The 21,771-nt window shown below is 50.6% G+C and overlaps 1 protein-coding gene across 3 annotated transcripts in view; it reads left to right on the forward strand.

Annotated features, from left to right (window-relative positions):
• BCAS4 (breast carcinoma amplified sequence 4) overlaps window positions 1-21,771 on the forward strand; it is a 60,625-nt gene that overhangs the window by 6,936 nt on the left and 31,918 nt on the right. For 2 of the 3 annotated variants that reach the window (XM_022597557.2, XM_022597558.2), the window contains exons 2-3: window positions 9,326-9,397; window positions 18,463-18,564. In XM_022597557.2, the coding sequence (XP_022453265.1) occupies window positions 9,326-9,397; window positions 18,463-18,564 (174 nt within the window). The remainder of the gene's footprint in view (window positions 1-9,325; window positions 9,398-18,462; window positions 18,565-21,771) is intronic. The other variant, XM_022597559.3, reaches the window with a different exon arrangement.

A 21,771-nucleotide genomic window follows, 5' to 3' on the forward strand; every position in this document is an offset into this window, starting at 1 on the left:
CGTCAATGCTAGCGGGACTGGCCCCATGCCCAGGAATGCCTGCTTCCAGCCGCCGCAGGAGGACAGAAAACCCGTCGGTCCTGCCTGCTGCTGTGTCTACCGCACCAGCTACTGATGCCTCACGTATCAGTTGAAGAAGCATCCTTTACAGATGTGTGCCTCCCCCCAACCCCCTTGCTCCTGGTCAGGCTGAGTGGTGGGAGGACCAGCTCTGGAGCCACATGGCCTGGGTTCAGATCTCGGCTTTGCGCTCATGCTTCTCTCTGCCTTTTCTCCTCCAGTTGTGGGGTTGGATGAGATGATTCACGGGCAACACTTGGCTCAGGGTCAGGCCCACAGTAAGCGATCTGGTGCATTAGCTACAATTATTCACTTAATCATTCTATAGTTGTTTATGGAGCAGGTACCAGGTGCGGACCCCATGTCAGGAGCTGGAAAGCAAAAGTGCAGGAGAGGCCCACCGCCCTCAGGGCTCTCAGAACAGGTGGGAGGGTGGGCGTGACACACATTAATATTTCCACACAGTGTTTGCAAGAGGGTGATTTCAGCCCTTCGCTTGTGCAGAAGATGGTGAATTTTCTCTCACTAGCATGACCTCGTGTAAGCCTGGAGGTCCAATGTTAACTTTCTGTATCTGTGTACGTGAGACCAACCATAGATTCCAGTTTTTGGTTTGCAAAACATAGTTGCTGCATCCACGGTCAGCATGAGCCCCCGGTTCCTTAAGCTATCTCGGGATCTGAATTTATTCCTTGGTGCAAGTGTGATGGAAATTTGGCCTGTGGTTCTTTTAAGTGAATTGGAGTTGGTTTTAAAATAAGTTTGTTTTAAAAATAAAAAATATATGCACATGTTACAAAATCCAAAGGTCCCGGTGACCATGGAATGCTGAGTGAGGCCCTGCCTCCCCCGGTTCTCAGCCCCTGCTGCTCTACAGAGGCCGCTGCAGGCCATGCCTGTGTCCCCTGTCGTCCCCACCTGCCGCCTCCCCCTTCTGCATTGTGCTTTTTTCACTCACTATGTCTTAGACAGCTTTCCATATGAGTGCACAGAGAGCTGACCAATTATTTTTTAGCTGCTAAACAGAATCTCATTGTCTGTCTGAATTATAATTTAGGTAACCGTTCCTCTACTGATGGACATTTAGGTTACATGGATTCTTTAGCTGTTACAAAGTCTGTTGCGGGCTTCCCTGGTGGCGCAGTGGTTAATAATCCACCTGCCAATGCAGGGGACATGGGTTTGAGTCCTGGTCTGGGAAGATCCCACATGCCACGGAGCAACTAAGCCCGTGCACCACAACTACTGAGTCTGTGCTCTAGAGCCAGTGAGTCACAACTACTGAGCACACGTGCCGCAACTACTGAGCCCACGTGCTGCAACTACTGAAGCCCGCACACCTAGAGCCTGTGCTCCTCAACAAGAGAAGTCACCACAATGAGAAGCCCGTGCACCGCAACGAAGAGTAGCCCCTGCTCACCACAACTAGAGAAAGCCCACCCACAGCAATGAAGACCCAACACAGCCAAAAATAAATAAATAAAAACCAAAAAAAACCCCAAAACAAAGTCTGTTGCAATGGGTATCTCTGTACGTACATCATTTTGCATTTGTGCATATATGTCCAGAGGATACATACCTAGTGGGGGAATTACTGGGTCCAAGGATACATGCATATAAAATTTTGGTTGCTGTTGCCAAATTAACCTTCTTAGAAGTCAGGGTCAAGGCGAGAGTAGAGTAGAGTAGTCAGCCCTTCTAGACATTCACACCTCAAGGTCGAGGGTCCCTCTGGGGGATGGGAACTCTTATTTGAGCTGCTGTAGGGGCCTGGGAGGAAGGAGTTCCCATGTCCCCTCTTTGGGAAGTGGATCATCATCTAAAGGGCCAGGTCCTCTCAGTTTGCGATTTCAGCACAAGGCCATCTGGAGAATCCCTTCATTTGCTCTTTCCAGCCCTTCATTCTTGGCTTGCCCAGCTCCCAGGGTCTTTCTGCCATTGATCCAGCCCTTTCATCCTGTGCACAGAGATGAGGCTGCTTCCTCTAAAGACCTTTACTTTCCCTGCCATCTGAAGGGGCCACCATGAGTGCTTTTGGAGAAGAGGTGACATTACTAATTACATGCCCTGAATGTGGGCAGGCCTCACAGTCCTTGAGCCTGTTTCATTTTCACCCCCGTCATGTACTCATGGACCCTGGCCCAGCCTGGCTGGAGGAAGCAGGAGCAAGGTCAGGCCATAGCGCCAGGTGTCAGGCAAAGCTACCACCACACCCTCCCCTGAACTGGCTGCATGTGGGTGTCCTCTGGCTGGCATGGTGATCTGCTTTTTAAAATGCTAAGTAGATGCCAACTTTAAAAAAGTGGGAGTTTTCACATAAAAATCCAAATGTCTGGCTTCTTTAAAAATGTTGCAGCAAAAGCTACAGGTCTTCAGTGGCCTTGTTCCTGGGCTGAGTGGACCTTGTGGTTTCTAGAAGGATTCTCCGGGGGCGGGAGAGAGAGAGGGAGGGGGAGGGGGAGGGAGAGAGAGAGAGAGAGTGTGTGTGTGTGTCTGTAAACAGCATTATTGTGATATAATTCACATGACATACAATCCACCCATTTAAAATGTACAGTTTAATGGCTTTTGGTTTATTCACAGAGTTGCACAACAATCAACCACAATCAATTTTAGAACATTTTCATTACCCCCCAGAGAAACCCTGTCCCCCTGAGCTCTCCCTCCACCAAGAACCCCTAATCTACTTTCTGTCTCTAAAGATTCACCTGTTCTGGACATTTCATAGATGTTTGGGTTTGTGTGGTTTTTTGTCTGTTTTTGTTTTAAATTTATTTTATTTATTTATGTTTGGCTGCGTTGGGTCTTTGTTGCTGCACGCGGGCTTTCTCTAGTTGCGGCGAGTGGGGCTACTCTTCGTTGTGGCGCGTGTGCTTCTCATCGCAGTGGCTTCTCTTGTTGCGGAGCACGGGCTCTAGGTGCGTGGGCTTCAGTAGTTGTGGCTTGCAGGCTCAGTAGTTGTGGCTCACGGGCTCTAGAGTGCAGGCTCAGTAGTTGTGGCACACGGGCTTAGTTGCTCCACGGCATATGGGATCTTCCAGGACCAGAGCTCTAATCCATGTCCCCTGCATTGGCAGGCGGATTCCCAACCACTGCGCCACCAGGGAAGCCTGATGTTTGCGTTTTAAAGACACCAATCGGTCAGAGGTTTGAAGGCCCTGTTCAGCCTACAGTCAGGTTTGTTTGGCCGTCATAGTGTTTTTTAATTTTTTAGGTTAGTTTTGAACATTTTCGAATTGGAAGAGCTTTCATAAATATCTAGATCACCCTTTTGTCTTTTTTTTTTAAGTGTTCTATTTTTTTAAAATATTTATTTATTTAGGCTGCGCCAGGTGTTAGATGCGGCACGCGGGATCTTTTAGTTGCGGTGTGCATGTGGGATCTGGTTCCCTGACCAGGAATCGAACCCGTGCCCCCTGCAGTGGAAGCGCAGAGTCCTAACCACTGGGCCGCCAGGGAAGTTCCCAGGTGTCCTCTTTAGACGAGGCCTCCCATTTGCCACAGTCCCCACCCCTCCCTCTTGTCTCCCTGCATGGCGTCAACTGCCATTTATTTATTTATTTATGGCTGCATTAGGTCTTAGTTACTGCACGCGGGCTTTCTCTAGTTTCGTCGAGCGGGGGCTACTCTTCGTTGCGGTGCGCGGGCTTCTCATTGTGGTGGCTTCTCCTGTTGCGAGCACAGGCTCTAGGTGCACAGGCTTCATTAGCTGTGGCTCGTGGGCTCTAGAGCACAGTCTCAGTAGTTGTGGAGCACAAGCTTAGTTGCTCCGTAGCATGTGGGATCTTCCTGGACCAGGGCTTGAACCCGTGTCCCCTGCATTGGCAGGTGGATTCTTAAACACTGGGCCACCAGGGAAGCCCCAGCTGCCATTTATTATTCTGCTGGTGCTGCTGTGTTTCTCGGAGGAAAGTAAAACGTCTCTGTCAAAAGTGGGAAACTGAGATAAGCAATGTGAAGAAAACATTCGTAAGCATGGCCCCCTTCCCTAGTATTCATTTCCTGCCTGGCTTCTGTGTCTTTTTGAGTTTGGAGACCCTGGTGGGGTCACAGCCATCTCCTGCATGGGTGGAGCATCTCACCAAGAGTAACCTAGAGAAAGAAGTTACTTGACCCTCCTCAGCTTCCATCTCCAAACACAGAGAGTCGGAGGATTCCCACCCCCCTCCACTTTCAAGTGGGGAAACCGAGGCACAGAGATGGTCAGAGGTATAGTTAAGACCACACAGCATGAATGCAAATGGGGACTAAGACGCCATCGCGGCTGCTGTTCTCAGGCTGTAGCTCTTCCAGGAGAGCACTTTTCTTCCTCCTTCCCGTGGCCCTTTTCTTTTCTCCTCCCTCCCTCCTTCCTTCCTTTCTTGTAACAAATATTCATTGAGCACTGTTTTGGTTACCAATTGCCAAGTAACAAACCACTCCCAACCTTAGTGTTTAAAAACGACCCCCATTTTATAGTGCCTGATTTTGTAGGTTGGTGGAGCTCCTCTGCGCCGTTCTGCTCCCGTGGTGTTGGCTGGGCTGCCTCATGAGGCTGCATTCAGCAGTGGAAGGTCCAACATGGCCTCACTCATGTGTTGGGCAGTTGGTGCTCCAGCCGGGGCACCTCAGTTTTCCTGCACGACCTCTCATTCTCCAGGATCTTTTCCGCCCTGTGGCCTTTCCAGCAAACTTGCCTGCTGTTGTCTTCCAAGAGGGTGAATCAGAAGCTGCAAGGTCTCTAGACTCGGAAGTCACAGAGCGTTGCTTCCACCACATTTTACTGGTCAAAGCAAGTCACAGACTAGATTCGGGTGGAAAGGAATGATCCTACCTCTTCATGGGCAGAGTGGCAAGGTCATATTGCAAAAAGATACGTGGGATGGGAGAGAGTTGGAAGGCTGTCTTAGGAAACACAGGTACCTACTATGTGCCAGGCATTATTCTAGGCCCTGAGAACACAAAGGTAAATAAAAGAAAAGAAAACCCTTGTTCACCAGGAGCTTTCATTCTGTTGGGGGAAGATGACAGGAAACAAGTGAAATATATAGTAAGTTATATGGTGATAAAGGCTAAAGAGAGAAATAAATTGGGGCAGGATGTGGCGTGGTAGGGAAGCTACAGGGTCAGGGAAGGCCTCACTAAGGAGAGTCATATGAGCAAAGGCTAGAAGGAAGTATGAGATGAGCTTTACCAGTGAAGGGAACAGCAGGTGCAAAGGCCCTGGGGTGAGGACATGGTTGGTGTGGTTGCTGGGGAGGCCTCCAGTAGGCATTTACTGATTGAGATGGAAGATGGGGGAGGACTTTTTAAAAAAATTAACATAATCCATATAACATAAAATTTACCATTTTAAAGTATAAAGTTAAGTGGTTTTTAGTATATTCTTGATGTTGTTCAGACATTACCACAACCTAATTCCAGAACATTTCCATCACCCAAAAAAGAAATCCCATAACCATCAGCGGTTATTCCCTACTCCCCCTCCACCCTTTCCATGGGGGAGACAACTACTAAGACACTTTCTGTCTCTGTGGATTTGCCTCTTCTGGACATTTCACATAAAAGGAATCATGTAATATGTGGCTTCTTTCACTTAGCATATATTTTCAAGGATTATCCATGGTGTAGCACGTATTAGGACTTCATTCTTTTTTATGGCCAAATAATATTCCATCACTTGTACATGCCATATGTTGTTTGTCCATTCATCAGTTGATGGACATTGGGCTATTTCTACTTTTTTGGCTATTATGAATAATGTACAAGTTTTTTGTACAAACCTCTGTTTTCAGTTCTTTTGGATACATTGCTGGGTCATAGGGTAACTCTATGTTTAACCTTTTGAGATTGGTTTCCAAACCAGGCTGGTTTCCAAAGCAGCCGCACAAGTTCACATTCCCACCCGCAGTGGATGAGGGTTCCAGTTGCTCCACGTCATCACCAACTTTTGTCACTTGCCGTTTTTGTGATCGTAGCCATTCTAGTGGCTGTGACGTGGTACGGTGGAAGATTTTGAGCTGAGGAGGGCTTTGGTTTTAACAGAATCTCTGAGGAGTAGATTGAAGGGGAGCAAAAGAGGAAGCAGGGGACCAGTGAGTAACAGGCTACTGCAGTGGCCCCAGCGAGGGAAGGCAGTGCCTTGCACCAGAGTGGTGGAGAGAAGTGGTTGGATCTGGGATATATTCTGAAGGCAGAACTGAGAGGGTTTGCATAAAGGTTGGATGGGGTTGGGGGTGGGAAGGAAAGACAAGTCCAGGATCCTCCCATGTGTTTGGCCTGAGTACCTGGAAGATGAAGTTTCCCTTTGTGGAGATGGAGAAGACCACGGATGGTGGAGGATCATTTTGTGTTTCCTTGTCCCAGTTGCTGGTAGGCAGAGCCAGCCCCTTTTCGGCTTTTGACACGCCCAGCTGGGAAGCTGGGATTGGCACTTTGAGCAGGAGATGTGGAAGAAGGCGGTGAATACCATGATTCACACGTGTTAAAAAGATGCCTGCCTGCCATCCCCACTGACCACGCCCTGAATGTCACTTAAAGCGAGCCATTTGCTTCCCTTCCCTCGGAGTGGGACAATTTCTGCCCGGGGGTTGCAAAGGATGGTGAGGGCATTCATTTTGCTTATGGGCTGGTTAAAAAGGCATGTGGGCTGCAGCCTGCAGGACTCTTATTTCTGAGGCCACTTAGGGAATTACCGTGAGAGAAAATTGTCCCGTGAATGATCTGTGGGCACGGTGGGGTAGCTAATCCTTCCTGCTGGTTGGGAATGCCTTGGGACTTGTCCTTCCCTTAACTGACCAAGCAGTCAGCAAATGCTCTCTTTGCTCCCTCCCTGCTGCTTTGGGCCACCGCCCTAGGCACCAGGAGGAGGGGGTGGTGGGGAGACCATAGTTGACAGGCAACAGTAAAGCGGGCACACTTTCCCCCTCCCCAGGGAGCACCTTGGTGGTGACAAACTTGTGAAGTCAGAGAGGTGAAATTTTCGCTTCAGTGTCTATTAGCCGTGTGACTTGGAACAAGTGACTTAAACTCTCTGATCCTCTGTTTCTCAATCCATAGAAAGGGGGAAATTATGGCATCTACAGTATAGAGTTCTCCTGAGAAGCAAATGAGATAATCCACACATGGTGATTAGCCCTTGTTTCTATTATCTAGTGAGAGAGATCCATAGAGCAACCATTTATATGTGCCTACTGTGTGCCTGCACCCCGTTAAATGGCTTAGCCATGTCTATTATGTGAGGTTAACCTAAAATCCTGCCAAATGGATGTGGCACTTCCTGTCACAGGTGAGCCAGCCCAGATGCTCAAGTTAAGCCCCCGGGTTAAGGTCATACAGCTGGCAAAAGAGAAAGATGGGGTTCGAACTCAGGACTGACTAACTTCCTTTGTGAACACACTAGGAGAGGTCGAGAGGCTCTTCCTATGAGCAAAGAGCTGCAGTGTGTCTTGGGAAGGAGGCCGACCAGCCAGCTGGGGCGTGGTCCTTCATGTCCCTCTGGCAGGTTTAGTCTTCCCAGGCATCTTTGGACTGGGGCGTAGATTGTCTGCACTGTGCTCCCTCATGCATCTGTGCCCCCTCCCGTCTCTCTCGCTTTCCTCTGGATCAGAAGGAACCACCAACCTTCCCCCTTCCACCTCAGTGGCCTCTCAGCTCCTTCTTTCTCCCTTAGTGCATTAAGGACACTTTTTTTTTTTTTACCATGCTTCTACTTTTTGGGGGGTGGGAGGGGGACTTCCTGTCCTCCCTCCACTGCGGCCCCCTTCCCCTGTCAAGCCTCCCCCAGTCAGGCACAGAAATAGTCCCAGCTGTGAGATGAAGGTTGCAGAGTTTAAAATTGCAGCTCGGCACTATTTATACTGCAGCCGGAAAGATGTTTTTTTGTGCAACCGTTTATTTGGTTGTGGTATTGACAGCCCAGGCGGCAGGCGGCAGGCGGCTCCTGCACTGTATAAACATTTCTCCGGGGACAAGTGGCCAGTAAGGGCAGCCTTCAGGTGAGGGGGGCAGGTGCCAGGCCTGCCCAGAAATGTCTGGGAACACCTCCCTGGAGCAGAACAATTCGGCCTGGTAAGCCAGAGAAAGTGGTTCACGTTCCAGCTGAACTTCCTTCCTAGATGCCTGGTAATTAGAAAAAAAAATACAGGTATTTTTTATAAATCATGAAAATAGTACATGCTCAAGGGGAAAAAGGGTTCAGACTAATTTTTACACAAGTGAGTAAAGCAGGGAGACCCTTCATGTTCTATTTTGGTTGGCCCATGGAGCATTACAATTTTTTTTAAAATTTGTGTCACTACTTAAAAATTGGGACATTTCCCATAAAGTTAGAATTTCTGGCTTCTCTTGAAAATGGAAGGTTCTGGCAATGCTGGCCTTGTGTTTGCTGATGGCTGCTAGTGGCTGGCTGCTCCAGAAGTAGGCAGAGTGATTCTCAGATCACCCCAAGCCCCAGTGGCCTGCTTCGCGTTCATCTACCTTACCGCCTGGCCTTGATAACTTCTGAGGTTTGGACCTTTCACGTAACATAAAACATTCAGGGCTCCTGTGTCAGAGTGTCAGACCTCATTCCCCAGTTCCTACTCCCCAGGGCTAAGTAAGCACTATCGATAGGGTTTCCAGATAAACTATGGGACCCCCAGTCACGTATGAATTTCAGATAAACAACAAATACTTTTTTAGTGTAAGTATATCCCCTAACTATTACAGTTTGGTAGTATCATCCCAGGCCTTTCTCTGTTGAAGCAGACACGTTTCACAAGGGTAGTTTTATATTCTATCTCTCCTGCAGTTGACTTTGCTCCCTGTGGTTTGTCTGGAGAGGCATTTTTCAGTGTTGATAAGAGCAGGCTTTGAGGCTGGCGACTCAAACCTACAGGAGAGTCTGGGCCCCAGTGCTTGTTAGCTCTGTGACCTTGAGCAGGTTCCCTTACTTCTCTGAGCCTCAGTTTCCTTATCTAAACAATGGGGGTGATGAGGCTCGCTTTGTTATCTCCTGTTAGTATTTATTTATCTCATCTCTTTTGAGAGCTGCGTCGAGTGGATGGTCCACGGTAGCTTGAACCAGAGAGGTTAAACAGAGGTGCCCATGGTTATCAAGACTGATGCGGGCACATCCCGATTTCAAATGAGGCTACGAGAGGTTCTGAAAAGGCAAAGTAGGTCTGGAGGGAACTGGGCAGATAATCCTAAGATTTAGTTTGCTTTAAAAAAGAAGAAAGACAATGAAGGGCGTTTGTCTCCCTGGAAACCACTTGCTAATCTCCAGGATCTTGTCTCTCTTCAGGCGGCGGAGGTGGAGGAGACCGTCGAGGGCTTGCTCCTCAGGCTGGAAGAGTTTTGCAGCCTGGCTGACATGGTGAGTGCCCGCCTGGGAGCCGTGGGTGCAGGCCCAGCCCAGACTTCAGGGCCTTCCTGGGCTTCCCTGGGGAGCCACCTCGGTGGCGTGGCGGCTTAGCCAGCAGGAGGCGTGGGCAGCGGCGTGGGGGCAGCTCACACCCTCTCCCTCTGTCCACACGAGGTTCCCTGAGGCGGCCATCTTGATAACGCCCTTCCCCGGAGATGCCTTCATTCCACCGAGGAGGCGGGAGTGGGCCACCAGGTGGCACTCTCGGGCCCGATGCGGGGAGCCGGTCGGCGGGGACGCTAAGACTATATTTAACTTTCCTTGCTCTGCACAGTTCGCCAGGCAGACGCGGAGACAGCCAGGAAATGGCTTCAGGCCTGGGAGGCCTAGGAAGAGCCTCCTGGCCGGGCCCTGGCCCTGGAGGGCTGCGGCATCGAGGGCCCTCCTCAGCCCTTTGGTCCCTCCGCTGTTGCCTCCTACCCTGCTTGGTGGGAGCGGCTCCTCCTGGCGGGGTGGGGAGGACCGTGGAAGATAGTGCCCTAGGCCAGGAAGGCAAGGTCTCCACTCCTCCTTGTGTCTCCAGGATTGTTGCCGGACAGCTGTGGGGCCCTGAGGAGTGCAGATAGAATGTTCTGGAAGTTCCCAAGCTTATTAAAGGCACACCAGCAGCCAGGGTTCGTGGCTTTGGCCTGGAGGCCCAAAGGGTGGAGCTCCATTTTGGGACCAGGCCTGCCTCTCCCCCCGAGCACAGGAAGCCCAGCTGGGCCCAGCCGTGCAGATGTGTACCAAGCGTCTGGAGAGACGCTGGTGAGAGCCCCAGGGAGTAGCGTTTGTTGAACATCTACTTTGTGCCATGCTCCGTACAGAGCGTGCTCCCTGTATCCTCCCATCCCACCTCAGAGCAACCTGCCACGATGGGTACGACTTTCTCCCCATACGTTCAACAGACATCTGAGCGTGCCCGTGCCAGCCCCTGGGGACACTGCAGTGAACAAGACACAAACATTCCCACAAGGACCTATCTGTGTTTTTCTCTTGAGTGCCAATTTTTTAGTTCAGATGTGGGTCCAGGTGGGAGCTGGGTAACGAGACTGACTTTGAACGCCCTGAATGGTCCTTTCTTCATCACCGAACATTGGGCACCTTCTCTGACTGGTCCCTTGGTGAGCCTGAGGATGCAAAGGCAGACAGATCTGTCTCCATCCACCCTCCCCTCCCGTCCAACAGCCCCCGATCCCCCAAACGTGATCTGTGTACCAGCCGCTGTCCTCCAGGGTTGAAGCACTGGCCTGGAGGTGTGTTCCAGGTGCGAAGCGAGGCTGCAGAGGTTTTGAAAAGGAAAAGAGGTTCTAGAAGGAACTGGGCACATAATCCCAAGACTCAGTTTGCTTTTTTTAAAAAAACGAAGAGGTGTTAAATTCTGCCTGGGAAATCAGGAAGTCTTTGCAGAACAGGTGGTGATTAGTTTGGGGTTTGAAAGAGGAACAGGAAGAATTCAATTGCTGGGGGGGGGGGCGGGCATTCAGGCAGAGGGACCGGCCTTTGGGGGTGGCATGCTGGGCACATAGGGACAGTGTGGGCCCACACAGTGGGGCATTGGGAAGACGGTGGGGACGGGCGATCCTGGGACATTTTTGTTCTCAAATCCCAGTGCATCCTCCTCCCACGAAGGGAGATCCACCAACCACCCTCAATGAGAGCTTTGGGCAGAAGTCAGCTTGGATAGACAGGGAGGGGCCAGGCCTTACTTGCCTTAAAAACTTCAAGGCTTCCTGTGGTGGGAAGTCTGCGGAGGCGCAAGATTGTATGCAGCATCGAGAAGATCCTCTCCAAACTCAAAGCCTAGAGATGCATTTATGCAAAGACTTTAAATACAGAGGTCACAAGATGACCCATGGGCCCAATCCTGTCTGCAGACATGTTGGATGTCTCTGGGAAAAAAAAGAAAAAGTAATGAGCTGCTGACATTTATAGAATGTCATGCAAAAAAATATGGATTCCCGGCTTCTCTTGGAAAAGCAAAGATCTGTCCTTCCCGCCACCCCCTGCCCCGTGCGTGCTTGTTCTCACCTGGCAAGCATCAGCCAGAGCTGGACAGTGACCACCCCTGTGGAGAGCACACGTGCTCTCCAGCTTGTCACCGTCCCCACTGCTCCCCATGGGAGCCTCCTTGACTCCCCGGCCACCTACCAGGGGCATCCATCCTGTGCTCTGTGCATGTGTTTTATGGTAGAGAACATTTCTCTGTACTTCGGGCCCTACTGAAAGCAGGCAGATATCCACCAGACCGAGAGAGTCCCATGTTTTTAAGAAATGGAAGAGATCGCACTTCCCGGGAAGTGAAGACTATTTCAGTGTGTTTATATGCAAATGAGCATGTCTACATTAATAATAGAATGCGCCTTGTACGATGCTTTTGTGGCCCATGGAGGTGTTTTGTGTTTGCAGTCCCTACAATGAGGCTCTGTGCTGATGCCGTTTAGATTATAGAAATCCTCTCGGCCCCAACAGCTGGTGCTTAGCTTACCTAGTGTGTCTGTGCCCAGGTGTCATGGGCTCCATGGCACAGAGAGAGAGCTGTCCAGCTATCAGCCCTGACTTGGGACCTCCTTTTCTCTTTTGATCCAAGCCAGGGATGAGTGGGGACCTCTGGGAGGCAGGTGATGTCACACCATGGACCACTGTCCCCAGGGCCCTGCTTTGGCCTTTGGAAACACTGATCAAGTTAGAGGTCCCAGAACGGCCGGGCTCCCTGGTGCACAGTCCAGAGAGAAATGGTTTATTTCTGATAAAATCAGGCTATTAGGAATGAGAGTCCACCTTCCTGTCTGATGTATTAAGTCCTCTGCCAGTCTGTCCCGGATCACTCCAAGTGACCAGCATTCACACCATGTGCTCGTGACCTGTTCTAACCTTAGATATAATACCTCTTGCCATCACTTCAAGCTCTGACTCTTCCCAGTGGGGCCTTGGGCACAGCATGTCACCTTTCTGTACCTTTATTTTCTCCTCTGTAAAATGGCGGTGTGGCTCTGATTATGTACTGCAGCATCAAACTACCCCAACACTTAGTGGGGTGAAACAACCACCAATTTAATATGTGGGCCAGGACAGCTCATCCAAGCTCCGTGGCACCTACTGGGCTGGGGACATCCAGGGTGGCTGCTTCCCTCACTTGTCTGATGTCTGGGCTGGGAGGGCTGGCTGGCTGGCTGGGGACCGGTTGGTATCAGTCTCCACGCGGCCTCTCCTCGTGGCCGTCTGGCCTCCCAGAGCCAGCGCTCCAACAGATGGGAAGTGGAAGCCTCTGGAGACTTAGGTATGGCAGTCAGCACAGTGTCACTTCTGTCGTATCTTATTGGTCAAAGCAGCCACATAGCCCACCCGGATCCAAGGGGAAAGGACATAGACCCCTCTGCTTCATGGAAGGAAAGTACAGAACTTGTGGCCATCAATCATCCACTGCAAATGGTACCCATCTCCAAAGAGTGATCGCGAGGGATAGACGAGGCAGGGATGTGCCCTTTACATCCAGTAGAACGGCCAAAATGAAAAAGACAGACATTAGCAAGTGTGGACGAGGATGCGGGACAGCTGAAACTCTTTCACTGGCTGGTGGAAATGCACGAAGGGACAGCCGTGTGGAGCAGACACTCGCACACAAATGTTCATAGCGGCTTTGTTCATCATGCCCCAAACTGCAAGCAACCCCGGTATCTGTCGGCAGTAGAAATGGGTAAATAAACTGTTGTTTATTCATACACTGGAATGCACAGCAGTGGAAAAGAACAACCTGCCGTACACAGCAACATGGGTGATTCTCACGAATGTGCTGTTGAGGGACAGAAGCCAGACACACGAGTGCTTCCTGTGTGAGGCTCCACAATATGAAGTTCACACCTAGGCAAAACCAGTCCATGGGACGGAAGTCAGGTAGAGGTTAGCCTTGGGAGGGTGGTCGTGACGGGGAGGACGCCAGAAGGAGCTTTATGGGGTGAGGGGATGTTCCATGCGTTGGTCTGGGTGGTGGTTCCACAGATGTAAACACACATACCGATTCATCGAGCTGTCCGTAAGGCCTGGGCTCTTCACCGTATGTCATTTACACTCAATCAAAAGTAATTGCTTAGCATGGTGCCTGCTATGTACTAAATGACCCGTCATCATCATCAATATTAAAGCCCCAGGGGGCCGCGACACAGATGAGTTTATCCGCAGAAACTGGATTTGTGAGGCCTTTCAGCTCAGTGCCCTTGGGGCTTTGGGCAGCTTGTCTGGGCCCTCGGAAACCCTAGTAGCCTTGGGCCCACCTTCTGGCAGGGAGCGGACTCTCCCATCTCTCACATAAATGGAGAAAATTTCCCGTTGGCCTCGGCCCAGCAGTTGCATTTGGCGTTGGTGCGCGTTCTTAGGTCAAGTGCATCTGGCTCTTCTTCCTGGGCCTTGCATCATCCTGGAGAGCCATGTTTGCTCTGTGATAACCCCCTGCATCCGCTACCCAGGCTTCTGGGCTCCGGAGACCAGCTCCGGGGAGCTGGGAGGACAGGCTGGGGAAGGGTCCGCCAGGCCCCCCGGCCCATAGACCTGGCTGGAGTTTCATCCCATTAGAGGCTCAAAAAGCACTGATTCTTCCCTGACATCTTTGTTCTTCTGAGAAGTATGCATAAGCATGAACTCACATGCCTGTGATGTGATGATGTGAGGTGGGTTGGGTGTGAGAAGAGAAATGTGTCCCTTTCCTTCCACTCCCCTGTAAGATGAACAGGGCATGAGGTGGCCACGGACGCCATGCTGGGGAGACTGTAGGTAGTGGTGGAGACTCTGGTGAACCAAAGCGGGCTGTTGTCACCCAGCGCCAGCTCATTGTTGCCAGGGGGAACATGTGGCATGTCAGTGTGGCCGGGTCTTCTGATTTCTCACAAGAAGCCAGAAATCTGGGTTTCTAAGGGAAATATCCTTAATTTTAGATCTTGGCACCTAGCTTGGTTGTACTTTCGGTTTTTCAGGCTGGCTCTGCGTGAGCCTGATAGAACACGTCTGCAGACCTCTGGTGTTAGGAGGTGGCCTCAGACCCACCTGGATTAGCATCCTCCATCTCCCACTTTGTAGGTTTGCAACCTTGCCCAGCTCATTTAGTTTTTCTCAGTTTCATCACCTATAAAACAAGGTTGAAGAGAAAGCAATTCCTGTACCACGCGGTCTGTTCCCAGCACGTGGTGAACGCTCCTGGGTGTCGGTACCCTGCCCCCCCCACCCAGCCCATGTTAAATACCCTGGTTTTTGTCTCTCGGTTCCCAGCTCTTGGGGGAGCCAAGAGGAAGGTTTGGGGGTGTTTCAGACTCCAAGGACTACCCTCTACTTTCCCCCCAAGGACCTGCAGGCTACCTTCTGGGCAGGCGTAGAGAGTTCCCTCTGCCCTGAGTCTCAGCCAGTGGAGGAGCCTCTGCAAAGAGGGGCCTTCCTGCTCGGCCCGCAGACCCTCTGGCCCTCCAGTTCCTGAGGATCTGAGGGGAGGCGGGCAGAGTTCCAGAATCTCATCTCTGCCGCGTTCCCTTCACCCCCGTGGGTTGCTGAGCCCAGTCCCTCCTGATTCTCACTTGTTCTCCGCTGCTTGTTTCTTTAGAAATTAACAGAAAGAAAAGATCTGCCTTTGATTCCCTGTGCTCTGACCTTGTCATGAGTTTCTGTTCTTCATCGCATCATGGCAATTTCTCCCGAGTTTAGCCTTGTTGAGGGATGGGCTTCTCTCTAGAAATTTGGCCTGGGGGAAACAAGGGAGGATATCGAGCCCTTTTCCCTATCCCTGCTAACAACTGCAGGCGCCTGCAGGAGCCAGGCAGGATATGGAGGGAGTCAGGGGCTTGGGGCGAGGCGCTAGGGATGGGTGGCCACTGCAGAAACTGGGAGCGCGCGTGCCATTGAGAGGGAGCAGTTGCTACTCAGCCCAGCCTGCGGTGCCTGGGGAGATGTGGGCCCAGTGTCGCCAAAGATGCTGACTTTTAAGAGAAGTTATAAATCCGCACTTAATCTGTTGGATATTTTAAAGCCATATCTATGTATTTTATTTTGGAATAGTTTTAGATTTACAGAAAAATTGCAAAGAGTTCCCACACACCCCTCATCTAGTTTCCCCCACTGTTAACCTCACCTTGGTACCTTTGTCAAAACCAAGGAACCAACACAGATCCTTGGCTACTCACTGAACGCCACACTTGGTTGTGATTCCCCAGCTTCCCGTTAATGTCCTCCTTCTGTTCCAGGATCCATCAAAGACACCACATTGCCTTAAATTGTCAGGTCTCCTTAGGCCCCTTTAGTCCGTGACAGTTTCATTCTTTCCTGACTTTCCATGACTTTGGCAGTTGTGAGGGGTATTTGGTATTTTGTAGAAGGCCCCGCAGTTTGGGTTTGTCTGATGTTTTCTTGTGCTTAGATGGCGTTGTGAGTTTCTGGAGAGAATCCCCAGAGCTGAGGCGCCTTCTCATCACATCACATCAGGGGCACGTGACACCCACACGGCATCACTGGGCTGGTGGCCTGGCTCCGCGGTAGCATCACCACATCCCCCTTTCTGCGACCCATTCAGTGCCTTGTTCCTGTCACATTCGTGTGTATTTATCTTATAGTTGGGGATATCGTCCAATGTTACATTATTTTGTTGCTCAAATTGTCCCAGTTTGGGCCATTTGGCTCTTTCAGGTTGGCTCTTGTGTTCCTTTGACCTGCCCCATCCTTCTTTTCTTTTTTTTTTTTTTTTTAACACTTTCTTACTTTCTGGCACTATGAGATGCTCCAGGCTTTTATATGTTCCCTGCCCCAACCCTAGAATCAGCCATTTCTCCTCGGAGCTCCACTTGAGTTTTAAAGTTGGAAATTAAGTCAAATTTAAAAACGAAAACACTTTGTGGGCCAAATGAGCCACATATGTGGGCCACATGCAGACATGGACGATCTTGTATAATCCTTAAAGCATCCTTTCGAGAGAAACACTAGTCTGATCCCCACTTTACAGATGAGGAAACCGAGGCACAGAGAGGTCAGGGCAGAGACTGAGGCCAGACAGCCTGGTGCCAAATGCCACCCTCTCGGGGCTGCTGTTTGGCCCCAAGGGGTCAGGGCATGGGAAAGGAGTGTGCCTCAGGACAGTGGGCGTGGAGCCAGGTGCCCAGGGAGATGGCAGTGCCCTGACCAGAGGAGGGGGACCAGGAAGGAAGGGTTTGGTTTTAGACATGCAGGTGATGGAATGGCTACCCAGGGCAAGGAGGGAAGTGTCATCCTGAACAGTGATGGGAGCGGAATGGCAGGAGAACCAGAGGTCTCATATATTTAGGCAGAAAGAGGAGGGAAAATGGGTACAGTTTTCAAAAACATTTTTTAAATTAAAATTTTTTGCTGAGTTGTCACCTTGTATTAGTTAGCTATTGCTGCATAACAAATTCCCCCCCCACCATACTTAGTGACTTAAGCAATGATCTTTATTATGTGCTAGTGTCTGTGGGTCAGGACTCTGGTACAGCCTAGCTGGGTCCTGTAGGTCAGGGTCTCTCACAGGCTGCCATCGAGATGTTGGCCAGGACTGTTGTCATCTCAGGGCTCGACTGCGGCAGGATTGCCTCCAGGCGAAGTCAGTGTTTCTGGGCAGGATCCAGTTCCTCATGATCATTGAACTGAGGCCCTCAGTTCCTCACTGGCCATTGGCCAGAGGCAGGCTTCTCCATCACGGCAACTTGCTTCTTCACAGCTGGCAGGAGAGGGCAAGTGAGAAGGAAGAGGGGGTGGGGGGAAGCATGCATGAACCAGGCGGTAGGAGAGACCACCAGCAAGATGGAGTGACAGTCTTCTAGTCTCAGGAGGGCCATGTCTCACGTTGGCTGACTCCTCTTCATTAGAAGCCAGTCTCTAGATCCAGGCAATGGTCTCGGGGAGGGGATCACACAAGAACATGAACACCAGGAGGTGGGGCTTGTTCAGGACCGTGTCAGAAGCTTCCCGCACACGCCATGCCAAACAGTCTGCTAAACGTTCTATCCTCACTGCATTCCAAGGAAGCAAGGACTGTCTTGATTGCTTCCCTGTCCAGACAAGCAAAGGAGGGCTCAGAGAGGTGCAGTGACTTGCCCGAGGTCACACAGCTCATGGTGGGTAGAGCTAAATTCAAACTCCAGTCTGAGTCCTAGTAGCCCACTGGTGTTTCTCTGACTGTCCCCGGACCGCCACTCCAGCACAGCCTTGGAGCTTGGCAGAAAACAGATTGCCCGCCACCCCCACGCAAGCGAGACCAGACTTGGAGGAGCCTTCAAATCAGCATTAACAGGCTTCCCTCCAGGGGATCCACATGCTCCCTAGAATCTGAGAGTGGTATGTATTCCGCCTCTCTGTGTGGTCAGGACATGGTAACATGGAAATGGAATCTCTCTGTCTCTCATACACACACACACACTTAAAGGTTAGGCTTGGTCCTTTTGGCTCTGCAGGAAAATGGAGGCTTAAGTGTCCGATCTCAGTGATCAAGGGAAAGATGTGGCTTCCCAAAGTTCTCCGTCGCTTTTGGGGTCCTTCCAAGCAGAAGAATCTTGAAATTAAATGAGATGCGTGATGCGCAGGAAATACTTAGCGCAGTGGCTACGTGTAGGAAGCAGCACGACGATGAGACTCGTTATTAATGTTAATGATTATTATTAACTCTTCTCATTGATATTATTAGTTCCAGCGTAACAGAAACTTGATTTAGCTCGACTTCAGTTTAGAGAAGAGATTTTGATTCTTTCCATTTGGTCCAGTTCACTGGTTTACAATATAAAGGTATTTAGTTTGGAGCTGGTGGTGTTGGGTGTTTGATCAGGGGGAACGATTAATTTGCAGTTCAGTAAATAATACCTGGTTGGGTCTGGATGCCGAGAGGCAGTGAGGTTGGTCCCCACCTGGGACTATGGGTCGTTCCTGGGCCTGTCCCTGGGCAGGATGGCATTCGGTGTCTCCGCCATCAGCGAGGTCTCTGAAGAGCCTGGCCGCCCCAGGGCGGCAGGAGGACGCGGGGCTGGGCCGGAGAGCCTGATGAGCTGTCTTGTTCCCTGCAGATCAGGAGCGATACCTCACAGATTTTGGAGGAAAACATCCCCCTCCTTAAGGCCAAGGTGATGGAAATGCGTGGCATCTACACCAAAGTGGACCAGCTGGAGGTGAGTCCAGGATAATGAGCTTTCTTTGTGAGCTCCACGGACTTGTTCTGGCTCTCTCGTTGTCTCTTCCAAGATGCTGATCTGGCCTTGATAGTGTCAGGCCTTAGACCCAGTGGAGTGGGGTGGTAGCCAAAACGGGGCCTACACAGTATCTCTAAAATATGACAAATATGAATTTATATAAAGTACCCATTTAAAAATCAGGGTACTTTATACAAAAATCTGCATTTTCAGCTGCTTTTGGAAATTCAGCAGCTTTCATAACCCTAGACCCACCTTTCTTTAAATACTTTATTCTGTTTATTTTTTAAGGTATAAATACATAAAGTGCACACATAGTAAGTGTACAATTCAGTGAATTTTTACACATATAAACTCCCAGGTGAAGATGACCCAAACTGAGAAATAGAACATTTCCAACCCCTAGGCTATATTCTGGTAGAGCTGGTGGCAGCCGCCCCTCAGACGAGACATGTGTTCTGCATTTCACCACAATCCGCACCATGCCCTATTGCCTCAATGCTGACTTATTTCACCTGCCTTTTACCTGTGTGGGCACCAGGCTAAGGTGCATGGTATCTCATTTCCTCTTGGCTGCACTGCAACGTCAGTATCCTCACCGTCCCATCTCCTAGAGGAGGAACACGAGCTCTGAGAGGGTAAGCCACTTCTCCGGGGTCACACAGCTAATTCTGTGAAGCTGGGACTTCAGTTCATATCCTCTGGAGCCCAAGCTCTTACTCAAACTGGGGCCCTTGGCTTGGGCGCCTGGCTTCTTGCACAGTGAAGGACCGGGAGGCTGGAGGAGCCTGCAATTTAATAACTGTCACCTAGACCAAGGGGATGTGTGCCCCTCTGAGCTGTGGAGGAAAGGAGCCCGGCAGTGGGCCCAGAGTTAACAGAGAATTAACATTCTTGTCAGCAGAGAATGAGGCAGGAATATAATTAAAACTTTGCCCTTGGAATAGCTGATTCATTTGAATTTCATTCCACATGTTTGAAAGAGGAAAGAAAAGGTGAAGATTTGTAGCCCTGGTTCTTGCCTTGCTTGGGCTGGCCCAACTCTCAAGCCCAATTTTTTCCTTAGTATTCAGTCCGCTAGCATTTATTGAGGACCTACTATGCACCGCTGCAGGGCTCTCACAGTGAGAAAGACAGAGTCCAGGGGTGTGTTCCAGCCAGGAGAGACACAGCAACAAAGCATGGCCGTAGCATTTCCCGGGGCTGCTGTAACAAGTTATCACAAACATAGTGGCTTAAAACAACATGAATTTAGCATCTTACAGCTCTTGAGGTCAGAAGTCCAAAATGTGTCAGCAGGAGTCAGCAGGGCTGGTTCCTTCTGGAGGCTCTGGGGTAGAGTTCACGTCCTGGCCTTTTCCAGTGTCTGGAGGCCGCCTGCGTCGTTCAGCTCATGGTGCTGTCCTCCACCTTCAAAGCCCACAGTGTAGCATCTTCCAGGCTCTGTCCTCCTCTGACTCTCCTGCCTCCATCTTATAAGGATGCCTGTGATTACCCGGATAATCCAGGACAGTCTCCCCAGCTCAAGATCCTTATTCACACCTGCCAAGTCCCTTTGGCCACAGGCTCTGGGAATGAGGATGGGATATTTTGGGGGCCCGTGATTCTGCTGACCACATTCACCAAGGGTGACCTAGAGGGAGTCGGGTGCTCTGGAGGGAAGTAGCGAGCAAGGAGTGGAACCTTCTGGCCCCCGGAGGGTGAGTGGAAGGAGCTGTGCTGGGCGCATGAGGGCACAGCTCGGGCAGAGGCCCAGAGGCGGGGGGCATCTGCGCTCTGGGGCAGGAAGGAGACGGGGACACTGGAAGGATCCGGGGAGGGCCAGACTACAGGGATGAGGGAGGTCATGACCTGAGCGGGGCTGGAGAAATTGGGCAGCAGGAGGCCCGTTGTCTAGGCCTTCCACTCCAAGGTCAGCATGGTGGCCTTTTTCCTGAGGAGTAGGAAGCCGCTGAAGACACAGGATGGCTCATTGGTTAGCAATCATTCCCCACTCCTGGCCCCTGGCAACCACTCATCTACTCTGAGTCTATGCATTTGTCTCTGGACATTTCATATCATATGTGGCCTATGGTGTCTGGCTTAGTTTACTTTGCATAATGCTTTCAAGGTTCATGCAGGTTGGAACATGTGTCAGAACTTCATTCCTTTTTATGAATGAATAGTATTCCATTGTAGGGATGGCTATACCGCATTTTGTTTATCCATTCATCAGTTGATGGGTCCTTGGGTTGTTTCTACTTTGGGGCTATTATGAATAATGCTGCTATGAACATTCACGTTCAGGTTTTTGCGTGGCTATACATTTTCATTTCTCTTGGGTAAGTACCTAGGACTGGAATTGCTGGGTCATGTGGTTAAGTCTTTTTAGGAACTGCCAAGACCAGTTTCCAAAGTGTTGACACCATTTTACTCTCCCACCAGCAGTTACTGTAAGCTTTAGATGGAGATTGCAAACTCAGATGCCAGCAGGATCCAGGACCGTGCTGGGCAGTCAGGTATTAGAAGACCAACCCCAAGCCACCCCCCCTTACTTTCTGGGAAGAGCTGGAGCTGAGAAGCAACTCTCCCCTTCAGTGGGGTGTGAATCTCTCGGCTGCCACAGTCCCCACTCTGCCCTAGAGTCTCCCCAACATTGAGGCTAAGTGGCATTTGCCTCTTGTCAACCCCCCGGAACTGCTGCTTTCCTTAGACTAGAGATATTTCTCTGTAACTGGGTCTCCATTAAAAGGAAGAGGGCTTCCCTGGTGGCGCAGTGGTTGAGAGTCCGCCTGCCGATGCAGGGGACACGGGTTCGTGCCCCGGTCCGGGAAGATCCCACATGCTGCGGAGCGGCTGGGCCAGTGAGCCATGGCCGCTGAGCCTGCGCGTCCGGAGCCTGTGCTCCGCAACGGGAGAGGCCACAACAGTGAGAGGCCCGCGAACCACAAAAAAAAAAAAAAAAAAAGGAAGAAAAAGTTAGTCCAAGAGGGTCATGGATTTCAAGGCAAATGGGAGAATATGTATTTCCCACTAAGCTGCATGTGACATGAGAACAATAAAACTTAGGACCCGATCAGACCCCAATCTGAGGCGGATGGATTCCAGAGCCAGACCACCTGGGCCTCAGATCTGCCCCTTGGGTAACTCACTCACCCTCTCAGCATCAGTTTCCTCCTCTGTATATTGTGACTATGTCATCGTGAA

This window comes from Delphinapterus leucas, chromosome 15, assembly GCF_059928025.1.
Source record: "Delphinapterus leucas isolate spDelLeu-1000000601 "Yukka" chromosome 15, BTC_Dleu_Yukka2, whole genome shotgun sequence".
NCBI classification, from domain to species: domain Eukaryota; kingdom Metazoa; phylum Chordata; class Mammalia; order Artiodactyla; family Monodontidae; genus Delphinapterus; species Delphinapterus leucas.